This window comes from Propithecus coquereli, unplaced genomic scaffold (assembly GCF_000956105.1).
Source record: "Propithecus coquereli isolate 6110/MARCELLA unplaced genomic scaffold, Pcoq_1.0 Scaffold126, whole genome shotgun sequence".
NCBI classification, from domain to species: Eukaryota; Metazoa; Chordata; class Mammalia; order Primates; family Indriidae; genus Propithecus; species Propithecus coquereli.
In genome coordinates this window covers 4,169,693-4,184,270 of record NW_012136747.1, presented here as the reverse complement: position 1 = coordinate 4,184,270, position 14,578 = coordinate 4,169,693, and the positions used below count along the sequence as shown (strand labels likewise).

Sequence of the window (14,578 nt, the reverse complement as noted above, 5' to 3'; positions counted from 1 at the left end):
TGCTTTCTGATGAAAGTCTATGCTTTTCTTAGATTAATTTCCAGTTATTTTACGGTTTTATTTCATATTGCAAATGAGGTTAAAAATATTAATATAAAACCCACTAGTTAAGACATTATATAGTGGAGAAGGGAATTCAATGTGAAGGATTTTCTTCTCCAGGCTTCGGTTTTTTGAAGGCGGTCGTACTGGACCTCTTCTGGTTTGGGTTTCTCTGGTGGTTTCCTCCGGGAACCACTATTTCTGAATTTGTGAGGCCACATCGCTGCCCTCAGATGCCCCTGCCCTGAAAACTCTGCAGATTCCAGCACTTGCTTGGAGCCTCAGCTAGAGGTAGAATCGTTTGACTCTCCGTGTTGTGAATTAGCCACTGACTTTTCCTTTCTTCTTCCATCTCCTGACCTCTCTCGGTTTTGCCTGAACGTTATTAAGGTTGGGAGTGTTCATATTAATTTTGTGAACGTATCTCAGCCTCCCACGTCCTGTCTCTAGGGTGAATCTAAATGCTGAAAACCCAGGCTTTGTGGTTTATGTCATTGTAGTTATGGGAACGTGTCTCCCTAAGCCCGGTCACGGCTACTCTCCCCTCCTGAGCCCTCCTATCTCAATGTTGGTCCCCAAAAATCTGCTTAGTGTGGAGGCAGACCTGGACCAGAACGTGGCCGCTACCTCTTCCTGGCTGTGTCTTTGCGCAAGAGCCTCCACCTGTAGCGTGGGGACCATGACATTGACCTTCACGGCAAGGAGGTAGGAAAGGGTGAGTGAGAGCCTGCTTGAGACGTGCTGACGCTCAGCAAACGATCTGTGAACAAAAAGAAAGAAGAAACCTCCCACAAGGAGAGTGCTGGGCTGTGCTGTCCATCCTGTCCCCCATTCAGATATCGGTTGCACTTCTTGGCCAGGACTTATTGTTTTATTATGAAAATTAGAATTGTTTCATAAAGTATATGATTTTAAAATAAAAAAATAAATTTTGAGAGGTCACTAGGATTTTGATGAAAAGTTAAAAGTTCGATGGGAAAAATCAAGCATGCTTCAAAGTCCAGGTGGTCATAGGTGTGATTCGGTAGAAACAGAAGATGCTGAATCTGTCCCCCAGCGGCCGTCCTGGGAGGTTGGAGCATGTGCGAGAGGAAGCCTCTCCCACTCCCCACATGAGATGGATTTGGGGCGAAGGTTTGAGCAGGAACCTGGGAGAGGTGAGTTGCTCTATATAGTAGCGCAGAAGGAAATAAAATGCCAGGGGAAGGGCGGAGACCTGAGGGAGGCAGGGAGGGGCCTGCGTGGTGGGGCACAGTTGCAAAGCCCAGGGCCACAGCAGCCCAAAAAAGACTTGGGGTGAACAGGAAGGAATAGGGAGATTTTGCCTCGGGGAGCACTGTGCTGCACTCTCCCTCCTGTCCCCACCACAGAATTTTTTTTTTTTTTTAAGAGACAAGGTCTTGCTCTGTTACCCAGGCTAGAGTGCAGTGGTGTCATCATAGCTCACTGCAGCCTTGAACTCTTGGGCTCAAGTGATCCTCCTGCCTCAGTCTCCTGAGCAGCTGAGCGTACAGGCAGGTGCCACCATGCCCAGCTGACTTTTCTTATTTTATGTAGAGTTGGGGTCTCACTGTGTTGCCCAGTCTGGTCTCGCCTCAAGCGATCCTCCCACCTCGGCTTCTCAAAGTTCTGGGATTGCAGGCGTGAGCCACTGCACCCAACCACTACAAAATCGTGAGTGAGCCACAGAGCTCGCTTTTTTGTGATAGGAGATTTGGGGCATCTTGAAGAGGGGCTGAGTTTTCTGTCTGGGTTTGAGGCGAAGACAAACGCAGATTATGCAGAGACACTGCAGTTGAGGACAGAGATCCTGAGTGTGGCAAACAGCAGGATGAACAATTCCTGGGAGGACTTCAGGTGGTGGAGTCAGTGAGTTCAAGTCAAGACTGCCAGGAAGTAAAGGGCCATGCAGCCTATATCTGGCTCATAGGTGGAGTAAATAGAGTTGGAAAAAAGAAAGTCCCAGAGCAGGGTGGAAAGATCTAGAAGGCCAGGAGAAATGGAAGAATCTCCTAGGCTGGAAGGTGCAGGATCTCATCTCATCAAGTTTGAGAGGCTGCCTTTGACCCTCCGCCTTCCCCCCTCCTGTGATTGGAGAGCTCGTGGAAGAACCAAGTTCTGCATCGGAGCAGGGGACCCGCTTAGGATGATTCATGAAGGATGTCAGGGGGTGGCCCTTCGGCCCTTGGTTCTGCTGTGACTCCGCGAGAGCGTGCGGGTGGAGAGCACCTGTCCGCGGGGTGAGCAGTCTCCGGAGGTCACAGGGGTTGCACGTACATGCCCCAGCCTGCGCCTGTCTGTCCACGTAGCTGTGGGGCCCTTTGCTGAACAAAATTCGCCGTGACACGGTCACCGTTGTGTACTCAGGTGCCTCTGCACGTGCAACCCCTTGTATTACGACTGTCACTGCCAGCCGTAGCCCTCCAGCCCGGCGGGCTCTTACCTACCCTTAGGATCCATTTCAGGGACCACCTCCTCAGGGTGGTCCTCAGGGAAACCTTCCCGGACTACCCTCTGCCCGCCAGGCTGTGAGAAACGCCCCACCTGCGAGACCCCCACGCCCCTGGCGCATTCTCCTCACTGTGTGGTGGTTTCCCTTTGAACCCACAGATGAAGCCGGACTTTCAGTGTACTGGGGACGGGGTTGGTGCCTATTCGTTGTTTCACTGCATTTTCCCGAAGCGTCAAGTGAGCACTGGAGATGTGCCAGGAGCTATGCTAGGTGCTAGGAATTCAAAACCAAAAGGGAGGGGCGATTTCAGTCAAATGGGACATACTTTCAAAATGTGCAGCTCCTCAGGGGCAAAAGGAGAGCCCTGGGCACGATTGGGATGGAACCGCCTGGCCTGGGCGAATTCGAGGAGGTCTTCCTGGGGGAGGAACGCTCCTAATTGCTGTTGAAGAAGGGCTACGCCAGCTGGGTTCACCTGCAGGGCAGGGTGGCTGGCCAGCTGTTCGCCTTCCACTGCTGGGGTGGTTCTGGGGAGAGTCGCCACGCTTGGACTCCGTTTCCCGACATTCCCAAGCCTTTGCACCCGCACTTGCCGGAGGAAGTGATGGTGAAAAGCCAGTGCGGTCCCCCTCTCCTTCCCCTTCCGTCCCTGCATGCAGAGGCCCGAGGAGCTGGGACCCTGATTCGCCTGCTGAAGGCGAGTCCCCACATGCTGCCAAGAACTGCCGCGTGAGACTACGTGCGTGAGACACAGGCATCTTTCGCCTGAGCTCTGGACCTCTCCAGAGGCCCAGCGGTGGGACAAGGAACTGCTGCCACTCTTTGAAACTCTCCCTCACTGGGTCACTCGGTCGCTTATTCGCTCAATGCACACAAACTTAGTGCCTGGTGCTGATGACTCAGAGATGATGCCATCCTGCCCAGAATGTTCTTGCCAAGGGGAAGGCGTCACCCAGGAACTCAGTGACAGGGTGGACAGAGCCCAGGAGGGAGGCTCTGGGCAGGCCAGAGGGGCATCTGTCCAGGAAGCTGCACAGAGGGGGCAGAGGGCCCAGCGACCCCACTGGACGTCCCCAGAGATGGGAGAGGGGGACTGCCAGGCCCACTGCCGTTTCCTGCTGTGTGTCCTCAGCCAGAGACATCCCCTTTCTGAGCCTCAGTGTCCTCTTCTGAAGTTGTGGGCAACAATGGCTATTCGCTAGCGGATGGGGTGAAGGTTGAACAAGATTCTGCCTGGGGCGGAGGACGTACACTGTGAGGTCTGGAGCCTGCCTCCACTCTCCTCCTCTCTGGGATGAGGCCAAGCCTGGAGCTGGGCAGCTGTCCCTCAGGAGCCACCAGGTGACCAGCAGGAGAGCTGAGGACTGGGGGGCAGGGCCGGGGTCCTGACAGCTTCCCTGGGTGGCCAGGTCCTGTTCTGAGAGATGACCCGCCCTGCTCTCAAGCCCTCAGGCAGCCCTGCTGGGCCTGGCTGCCACAGACCTCCCTCCGGCCCCTCTGTTCCCACTCACGCCCCTGTCCTTGGGGCCCCTTCCTGCCCCTTGTCCTCCCACAATTGCCACAGCTCCTGCTTTGCGCCCCTCTCTCTTCTCTTCTCCTTTCCTTCCATCTCTCCCTGGCTTTTGAGTCTATTAGAATTTCCCTTCCACCTTGCAGAGCCTTCCGGAGCCTTCTGCACCTCCCTCCTGCCCTTCTGCCCTCCTGCCCTCCGCTGCCCTGAGGTCCAGCTCACTGCGTGACTCCTCCTCCAGCTCCTACAGTCACTGTCATGGTTGTGGCCCAGTGTTGGCCCCCGAGGTGTGAGGAGAAGTCGGCTGAGGGCGTGCTTGGGGAGGCCATCCCCTCCAGACAGTCCCATCCTCCAGGAAGACCTGCTGCCGGGAGGCTGCACTCAGGTGTCGCAGAGACAGGCAGGACAGAGACCCAGTGCTCGCCACAGCCCAGCCTCCCGGGGGACAGCCCCGGCCACTCAGCTCCCTGTCTAGGGGAGGGATTGAAAGGGGGTGGGGACGGGACGGTGCACATTGGAAGGACTTTGCTCAGACGGAGACTCCCTGCCATCTCTTCTGCATTGCCCCGGCCGGTCCCTTCCGAGCGGGGCTGACCAGCAGGATGAGACTGTCCGTGCAGGTAGGGTTTAAATTCAGATTCTTCTCCTATAACATATAGCTGAGTCTTACTCGTCCTAAATAAATTAGTGTGACCCTTGCCCCATATGAAGGATCACTAAAAAAGAAAGGCATTTGGAAGTTTGCAAGTGTTTATTTACCCATTTGGAATTCATGACATACCTATACAGCAAAAAAAAAACTGTGCAAGATTCTTAATATTTCTTTTTATTCATCTGGAATTATACCCATTAAAATAATCATTTCATTATTAAATTGAAATCATTCTGATATATTGAACATAATCTTTCTACTGTATACTTGAAACATAAGATATATTTTCAACTGATAGTAGTTCAATTCTAACTTGTTTTTAAAAATGTATTTCTTGTGAGCTGATCTGCTTTGCTGGTCTCTGTGGGTCACCCGCAGATGGTGGCGAATGTCCCTTCGCGTGTCCTGAAAGAAGGTGCCTCAGTCTGCTGCTCAGCACAGGCGTCCTGCCGCCATGGAGACGCTGCCCCGCCCCTCAGTGCTCCTGGGGCTGGAAGGGCAGGAGAGGTTGAACGGAGCAGCAGTGAGAGTCAGAGAGATGACACAGACAGGAGTCTGGGGACAGTGGCAAGGACAGGCAGAGGAAGGGGGGACTCAGGAGGGGAGAGAGCAGAGGGAGGCTGTGGGAAGGGGAGGGAGGGGTGGAGCTGGACGGCCCTGGGGGAGCGGGTACCCCAGGAGGCTCTGAGCAGAGGGGAGGGAAGGGCCAGGGAGAGAAGGGAGGGAGGAGGCAGATGGGCAGCAGCCAGAGGGAGGCCCCACCTGGAGAATGCCCTGCAGCCTCCTCCTCAGGGCGTGGCTGTGCTCATCCAGCCCCTGCCAGGCCTGGAAGGGCCTCCCCTGGTGGTCCACAAAGGTGCTCCAGCAGTGCTCAAAGTCTGAGAAGGGATGGGGGGACACGTCAAGCCCCTGCTGTGGGGAGGGGCGGCAACAAGGGTGGATGACTCTAGGGGCAGACTTTGCACATGGTCCTTCAGTCCCCTCCTTTGTCACCCTCCCCTGGGGACTTAGCTTCTTCCTCACACTGTTTCTTCCCCTGGGCATCTGAGCCAGCCCAGTCCTCACTCTTTCTGGAAGCCCCAAGTCCTGCTTCCCCTCCTAGCCTCCCTCCCTCCGTCCCCTCCTGGGACCACCCCTCTGGCCTGGACCCTCTTCCAGTAGGCCCCACAGTGGGTCCCAGCGTGCAGCCAGCATCTCCACAGGCAGCAGACCAGGGCCCTCCCACAGGGACGCTGACCCTTCCCCGCATTCTGGCCCCTTCCCAGGGCCCTCTCCCTGCCACCCCCGCCCCAAGGCTCCATGCTGACCTGCGGAGGTCATGATGGCGATTTGGGCCCCAGCCCTGTGCAGTATGCGCAGCGGCCTTTTGTGTTTACCGCCGAAATAATAGAAGCGGGCAGTATAGACCCTCAGGATCACGTGGCTGTTGTTCCAGAGGAACGCGGCCACTTCCTGGGCACAGTTGAAACAGGGGCTCCAGGAGATGAAGCAGGTGATCCTGTAGCGCTGGGTCGGGTCCAGCTGCCAGGAACCAAGCTGGTCCAGGAAGCACATCTCTGCGTGGCGTGGTGGGCAGCCTCTGTAACCAGCCTGAGTGTAAAAGAAAGCAAAATGTGGCGTCACTTATGAATGGGGACAGGGCCTGGACCAGGGTGAGGCTGGGGGGCAGGGGCCTCCCACACAAAATGAGAGGGACACCCAAACCTCAGTTATCAAGATGAATATTTCTGCAATATTTAAAATAACAATTAATGCAAAAAATCCAAAATGAACAAATATCAACCATGTAAACACAGACAGACCAGGAGTGATGACTTTCTCTTTTTTCTCAACTCAGATATATTCTGCAGTTCTGCATAGCCCTGTTACTATCTGTCTTCATTTAAAATGTGGATATTTTGTTCATCATGAAGTTTTGGCATTAAATTTGATTTTAAAACAATGCACTAAATATTTCAATCTTTCATTAAGACATAGTTCTCTGACCACTAGTTTTTGGAGCACCCTCAAATTTTGCACCCGAGGTCAGAGCCTTGGGGACCCTCACCCCAGGCCCAGCTGTGCAGGGAGGGGCTGCAGAGCTGGGAGAGGGAAGAGGGGCCAGCTGAGCCCCAAGGTCATTGGCCTGATGCCCCTGAGCTGGCTGTGCTTCCTTCCTGGGGGGATTGACCCCTTATCTACCAACTTCCCTACCCAATCTCCACATGTGCAGCAATCATTCTAGAAGCTTCCACTGTGATTCACCTGTGCTGAGCCCAAGGGGGACATAGACTCAGATCAAAAGGGCTCCCCGTGCAGAATGAGTGGGGACAACAGGCCCCAGCAGGAGATGCCCCCTTGGGTCATGGGATGACTGTCACTGCTGTGGCCAGTGCAATCACAGAGACCCGCCCACACTGCCGAGTGAAGGAAGCTCAACCACGGACCGGGAAGCAGTCATGCCGAGGACACTAGGCAGGTGTGACAGGACCTGGCCAGTCCCCGCTCCTCCCCAGATGCTTGGCCAACCCTGGCATCCTGACGTGGCCTGTTCTCCCGGCCCCACCCTGGTCAGGACAGAGTCTCAGGACAGCGCCTCCTGTCCCTGTCCCGCCTCGGTCTCTCTTCCCCTGGGTCAGGCCCAGGGGCAGACACCGGGAATCTTTGCCTTGTGAAGTCGGGGCGGCCCTGAGTCCTCGGCTGGAGCCTTCGGCAGGTGTTCCTGTGAGAGCTGCTGCCATGAGAGGGTCCTGGGCAGGGTCCTCAGGAGCCACATGGGCGTTGGGCCGACTGACACCACCTGGCCTGGGGCAGACCCTTTCCCTCTGCCCTGACCCCCTCAGAGCACAGCAGCAGAGGGAGGCTGAGCCCGGGATGTGGGGGTGCCCCTGGGCTAGTGGTGCCAGGCCCTGGAACATGTGGCCAGTTACCGATGTGGGGCTTGAAGCCACCCACCATGGAGCATCACCCGAAGCCACAGGCACCTACCTCATCCCAGGGCAGAGAGACAGCAGCTGTAGGAAGCACAGGTGACAGAAACTCCGGGACACCACATACACACCCTAGAACTTTCTACCCAAGCATGGCCCTGGATACAGGTGGCTGGGGTGGTCACCTGGTTATGCAGAAAGCCTTTGTACTGGTCCAGTGGGACCCAGGAGTCACCATCCAGGACCTCCACCTCGTGACACAGGTAGGTCTGGTTCTGCCCAGAGACCGAAGGGTCATTTGTAAAGTTGTAAGAGAACGTATCTGGATCCATCAGGTGTCTGTGGACAAATGGTGGGATAAACTCATAGACAGAAGACGCCTTCTGGTACTACCCCACATCCCTCTCCCTGTACCCCGCATCCCTTCCCCTGTAGCCTGTATTTCTCCCTCCTGCCCCCCTTTCTCCTCCCCACTCCACCGCAGCCTATTTGTCCCTCACTCCACACTCCCTTCCTCTCCAGCCCACATCCCTCCCCTGCACCCCACATCCTGGGGCACCTGTCCGAGGAGGGGCTTCCACTCACTTGCTGCAGTCACCGGGCCTCCCTCCTTGACCCCTCTGGGGGCTGCCTTGGCCTTGTCAGGGTCTCCCCAGGGTCAGGGCAGTGCGTTCAGATGCTCTGGGTAGGGCCTCGTCCCTCTCCCTGGGCTAGGGCTGGGTCTGGTCCCCTGGCCTCCCCGTCCACCCTGTGCTGGCTCTGCCAGCCCCACAGCCCCTGCTCCAGGTGGAGCCGCTGGGGCTTTTCCTCCCGTCTCAGGATGACTCGGGCCACACCAGCATCGCAGCCAAGAGGCTCCTGAATGAGTCCATCAGGGAGAAGAGAATGCCAAGGACCTTCTTTTCAGATAAGTCGTGAGCATTTTCTCAAGTGGTCCAAATAATACTTGTCCTTACAAAAGCAAAAGTCACAAAGCTGAAGGTGAACCCTAGCCTCCCACTCAGAGGTGTTTCTGAATCAGAAATCTCGGGTCCTCAAGACAGATTGGATAGAAGGGAGGGAAGTGACCACCAAGCACGACCGACTCGGCAGAGTCCAGCCCCGAGGCCAGGGGCAGTTGGGCTGGAGAAGCCAACTGGGCACGAGCCAAGAGGTCATGACTGGACACAAAGCAGGGCCCCAGGAGGGAGGCTGAGAAAAAAGGTAGCCCCCAGGGGTCCCAGGAGGAGCCCCAAGGGGAAGAGGGGGCCTGTCAGGGAGGCTGGGGGGGGGGCTCTGGAGCAGAGGAGCTGCGAGGGGCAGGGTGCCCAGGCCTGGGCGCGGGGTGGCTTCCATCTTACCCTTCCCTGCAGCTCTGTCTCCGCCGGCTCCTGCCCTGAGTGCTCAGGTGCCGTCTCGCCGGAGGGGCCTTCAGACACCCACAGCCTTATGTATTGTCAGGAACCCCGACGGGCAATGCCACTTCCGGCCCTCTTGCAGTGTCAGGGCCCTGGCGGAGGGGATGTGACACGGAAACTATCCAGAGGTGTGAGAAAAGGAGCCAGGTTGTGGCCTACCCAGCCCACACCCCGACCCAGGCAGCACTGCCTGCTGTAAGGCAGGTTTCGGGGTGACTTTTTCAGACTCTGACAATGCAACCTTCTCCACCCCTGGCCCAGAGGGCCGTCTGGAAGCAGAGCCTGCTGGGGTGGAGAGGGCCAGAGAGGGCAGTGGAGGGGCACAGATCCCCACCCTAGAGGGAGGCCACGGTGCCGGTGCCGGTGCCAGCTCTCAGGTGCAGCAGGCACCTTCCCCAGAAGCTCATCCTCTGCCAGCGGGAGCCCAAAGTGCAGCACCGCCTGCGACTCTGGGACCCCCAAGGCTTCCCAGGCTGAGGGGCTGGAGCAGGCCTTGGGTGCGGGGAGAGTGGTGGGTGTCAGGCAGCTCGACAGCTTGGCGCTACCAGCAGCTTGGGCCACCGACAGCCTGTCCAGCCGTCATTCAGCCGCATTGCTGGGTGCTGATTGCTTGTTTTCATTTATTTTTTGGGGTGGGGGAGTGGGTGGCAAGATTCCCTACTAAAAAATTCTCCCTTTTCCCAGAGCACTGGGCCACAAAGCTAAACACGATTGCCCATTAAAGCATCAATAGAGCCTGCGGTCCAAGATCTGGATTTAAAAGTAGCATCGGAAACTAATTCATAGAGAAGTTTGTTAAAAAACAGTGTATCCTGGAGACACTTTTAAGTAAGGGTGACGGGAATCCCATCCGTTCCTGGGGAATGACAGCCCCTCCTCCCATTCCCGCCTCTCGATCACTGAGCAAAAAAATCCCTGTGTCCACTGGAGTTCCCACCAGAACTTGGGAAAGGTGCGAGGGGGTGGGAGGACTCATGGCTTCCATGTGGGAGTCCGGGGTGGTTCAGGGAGAGTTACCTCTCTAGCAGGTGTGGGCTGTGCCCGAGATTTGCCCCAGTCCCCTGGAAGGAAAACTGGGGATGGGGCAGATGCCCAGCAGGGGTACAGACTGGGTCAGAGGGACAGACTGGGGCAGAGGGACGCTGGGGAGGATGCTGGTTCACTCGTCCTGGGCCACCCTGGGGTAAGAATGGATGTTCTTCACGGGTCTGGAGTCCATGCTGCCCCGTACAAGGTCCCAGCTCTGGGTGTCATGTTCTAAAGGAGCTTCCTTGTCAAACTCTCCCACCCACTTGCAGAAAGCGGGTCATAGTGCAGCGTGGAGAAAGTGTGCTCAAATTGCCTCTTGTGGCCCTGCCCACCCTAGAACCCGAGTGACCACAGCTGCCAGTGCCCAGTCAGGGTCTCAGCGGTGTCCCAGGGGCCTCTCCAGTCCCCTCACAGAACCCACAGGGCTCCCAGGTCACAGGCAACGCTCCGAGAGGAGGCCCTGGGGAGTGGAGGTGTGTGACGGCAAGAGGGTTCTGTGGGTACCTGCCCTGCAGGGGTCAGGGGCATGGCAGGGTGGCTGGGACCTGCCCCAGGACAGCACAGAGCACTCTTCTCCCAGCTGACGTCCTCTGTCCTCTCCCAGGGTTGGCCTCTTTGCCCAGAGTGACCACATTTTGTCAATTTTTTGGTCACTCATTTCAAGGTGGGGCTGTTGCTAGAATGCAGAAATCAAAACCAAAGGGTTGGGGTTGACAATGAGGCCGCGCCACAGGAGAGTGGCCGAAACGCTCTGATTTGGACGGAGCTGAAGTCACTATCTGCAGTATCCTGTGGAGGGTTCCCCTTCTCGTGCCACTTTATGAGTGTGCCTCTGTGTCCCCGTATGTCTGTGCATTGGCCCCGGAAGTGGTTGGGCCTGTTAGCCCAGGAACAGCTGCAGCAAGGCCCGTTCTTTGTCACATGTGTGACTCCTGAGGTCTCACAGGACATCCTGTGGGAGCTGCCTGCTGTCATCAACCACCCAGGGGCCCAGCTGGGGCCCAGAGACGGGGGTGGCATGTCCTGCCTCATCTAAGCCCAGGAATCAGAGAAACGAGGGTACCCTGTGCTGAGGCCACACGGTGGGGTCCCTCTCCCCTCTCCTGCACACCTCCTCCCCCATCTTCCTGGTCAGAGTCCTGCTGCTCAGGCCTGGCTCCCAGAGCCTACGCATCACGTCCTCTATGGGGTGGGACCCCAGCTCCACCACATATTAACAGGTGACCCTCAGCTCAGTATAAACACGCGACAATTGATGCACTGATACTGTGCACGTTACCAATCCCGTCTGCTCCCCGGCCTGATGTGGGCGAGCAGAGGGGCAGGGAGACACGGATACTCAGAAAGGGAGAAGCCTTCTCCTGGATCCATCTCTCCTTGGCTCCCCAGATCAGTCTGCCCCCCACCCCGCCCCCCAAGTCCTCTGAGGAAAGCATCCAGGAGCTGTTTCTGTCCCTGACATCCTGACGCTGTCCCTGGAGAGCCAGGGCTGTCCCCTGTCCCTGTCAGCTCTGGGCCCTGCTCTCGGGACCGCCCCCTCCTCCTGGGACCAGGCCTCAGCTCGGTGAGCTCTGGGTGCACTTCTGGAGGCAGCTGAGCTCCCTCTGCTGTGCACACAGTAGGTGCTCAGTGTATGTGTCATGGGTCACGCAGGGAATGTAAGCATCTGGGTGGGGAAGCAGGAGGCTGTTTCCACCCTTGGGTCTGCACAGAGGGGGCGCCCAGCCAGGCCTGACACTCACGTCCACTGGCTGGTCCCTCTGCTGGGCCGAGGTTCTCTCGCAGGCCCCGGTGTTCCCTTTGTGGTGTCGTCTGCTGCACAGAAATGTTTTTTAAACCACCAATGCTGTCAGAATCCGGCTCTGACTCCTTCGCTGCTGCCCTCCTCCCTGTCCCGCCCCAAATAACTCATTGGTCTACCGGGAAATGGGGGCCCACGTCATCTGCAGCAGGGCCCTGGGGTTTAGGAGGGACAGGAAGCACTGGGGCCTCAGCCAGCCATGGCTGAGACCCAGGACAGGGCCAGTTCTGGGGAAGGAGCCCAGGGAGAGTCCAGGTCTAGGGCAGGGGCAGGGGGACATGAGCAGCTCCAGGAGGCCCAGCTCAGCCCCAGCGGGGAGGGGGGCTCAGCCCGAGGCAGGAGGTCAGGGCCAGAGACACACCCCAGGGCCAGGGCAGCAGGTGTCAGGGCTGTGGCTCGGCTGTGTCTGTCCCGCCCTGGGCGCTGGGTTCTGGTTCTGTGACGTGTGGCTTATGTGCTTGATGACAGCAGGCGGCTGCAGCCTCAGGATGTCCTGTGGGACCTCAGGAGCCGCATATGTGACTAAGAACAGGGCTCACGGGCAGGTGTTCCTGGGCAGAAAGGGTGCACTGGTCCCTTGGCCCAGACACACACACACACACATACACACACACACACACACACACACACACACACACACACACAGTGACACTAACACTAATACTAACACACACGCACAATGCACATGCATACATACATAGACACACCCAGTGACACACATATGCCACACACGTGCACAAATACACAGATACACACAAACACACACAGTGACACACAAACACACACACACAGAAACACACTAATACAAAGTGACAAAAGAAAAAGGACATTTTTATGCAATAGCCCAGAAACACCCACACCCAGAGGGCCACCGTAGCTATGGCAGGAAGAGGGGATTTCATCACTGCGCATGCAGGGATCGCAGGGAGAACTTCGTCATTACCCCTCACGATTTGGTTTTGATTTCAGGCTCTGACAACAGCCCGGCCCCATCCCAGACATGATTGACCAAAAAGCCACACGACGTTGTCATTCTGGGCAATGGGCCAACCTGGGAGAGGCCAGAGCACGTCACCCTGGTGAAAACAACCACTCTGTGCTGCCCTAGGTCATGTTTCTGGTGGCTCTGTCCTTGTCCTCCCAGAGCCCGGCTCCCAAGCCCTGCCCCCAGACCCCCCAGCTCCCCAGAGCCTCCCTCGGAGTATTGCCTCCGACCTGGGGGCCCCACGGGTTTGGTGAGGGGACCCTGCTGAGACCCTGGCTGGGCACTGGCAGCCTGTTGTCCTTCCCAGCTCTAGAGTGGGCAGGGCACCCTCCGTGGTGGCAGAGCTGGGACCTCGTACAGAGCAGCTGGACTGCAGACCCGTGCAGAGCATCCGTTCTGGCCCCAGGGTGACACAGGCTGAGAGGACCAGCACCCTCCCCAGGGTCCCTGTGCCCGGGTCTGTCCCTCTGACCAGTCGGGACTCCTGCTGGGCACTCATCCTGTCCTCAGTTTTCCTTACAGGGGACCAGGGCACAGCCTGGGCACACCCTGGGCTCCTGTACACGGAACCAGGACCCACAGGGCTCCCCAGTGGGGGCCAAAGCTCTGCAGTGGGGCCGTGGGGAGATGGGGAAGGGGGAGGCGGGTTGGGAGATGGGGCCCTGGAGGACGAGAGGGTCTACCTGGGACCTGCCCAGGATAGCACACAGTGGTGTCTTTCTCCAGGGCAGGGTCCTCAGTCCTCTTCCAGCTTGGCCCCTTTGCCCAGAGTGACTACGTCTTGTGACTTTTTGGTCACCTGCTTTTAGGGTGGGGGTGGGGCTGTAGTCAGAGCCCAGAAATCCATACCAAAGGATCAGGCTTGATGTCCAAATTCTCCCCTCACCCCCCGTGTGAAATGCTGAAGTGGGTCTCTGGGCGTGTCTGGGGTATCGTCTGGAAGGTTCTTTTTTCTCATGTCAATGTGTGTGTGTGTCAGTCTATGTGTCTGTGTCTCTGTGTGTGTTTCTGTATGTAAGTGTGTATGTGTGTGTCCGTGTGTCACTGGTGGAGGGGTGTGTATGTGTATATGTGCGTATGTGTGTTTGTGTGTGTGTGTCTGGGCCAGGGGACCATCGCGCCCTTTCTATGTAGAAGCAGCTGCCCGTGAGGCCCATTCTTAGTCACATATGTGGCTCCTGAGCTCCCACAGGACATCCTGAGGTTGCAGCCGCCTGCTGTCATCAAGCACACAAGCCACATGTCACAGAGCTAGGACCCAGTGCCCAGGACGGGACAGACACAGCTGAGCCACAGCCCTGACACCTGCTGCCCTGGCCCTGGGCGTGTCTCTGGCCCTGATCTCCTGCCCTGGGCTGAGCTCTCCTCCCCACTGGGGCTGAGCTGGGCCTCCCAGGGGGTTCCTGTCCAGGGAGGAGACTCTGCTTTCTCTGTGATTACTGCGGGGCTTGTCCCTTTGAAAGAGGGCTGGCTGGCGGCATGACTTTGTCAAGGCGGGTGGGGTTTGAACTCCGATTCCTCTCCTGTAAGCTTTAGAGGACGTTTTCTTCCCAGAGCGAAATAGTGTGATCTTTGTCCCACACGAAGCTCTACTACTATAAGGAAAGACATTTACAGACTTGCTAGTGTTTATTTAAAATCTTGGAATTCATGGTACGGTCACAGAGAAAGCAAACAATTGAAGATAATCAATATATTGTTGCATTGGTCTAGATATGGAAGAAGCAAAAATAATCATTTCATTACTACATTGCCAAGCCATTCTGAGAGGACTGAGGACAATGGGACACTGTATGCTTGA

General features: G+C 56.9%; 1 protein-coding gene across 2 annotated transcripts in view; it reads right to left on the bottom strand.

The window, feature by feature from the left end:
* Nucleotides 1-4,929: 4,929 nt before the first annotated feature.
* Nucleotides 4,930-14,578, bottom strand: part of LOC105805183 (DNA dC->dU-editing enzyme APOBEC-3A-like) — a 19,397-nt gene continuing 9,748 nt past the window's right edge. The window contains exons 1-4 of one of the 2 annotated variants that reach the window (XM_012638008.1): nt 7,751-7,966; nt 5,964-6,246; nt 5,419-5,534; nt 4,930-5,146 (exon numbers count right to left, since the gene is read on the bottom strand). In XM_012638008.1, the coding sequence (XP_012493462.1) occupies nt 5,132-5,146; nt 5,419-5,534; nt 5,964-6,246; nt 7,751-7,897 (561 nt within the window). In that variant the 5' untranslated portion in view covers nt 7,898-7,966 and the 3' untranslated portion in view covers nt 4,930-5,131. Of the gene's footprint in view, nt 5,147-5,418; nt 5,535-5,963; nt 6,247-7,750; nt 7,967-14,578 lie in introns of those variants that run through there. The other variant, XM_012638007.1, reaches the window with a different exon arrangement.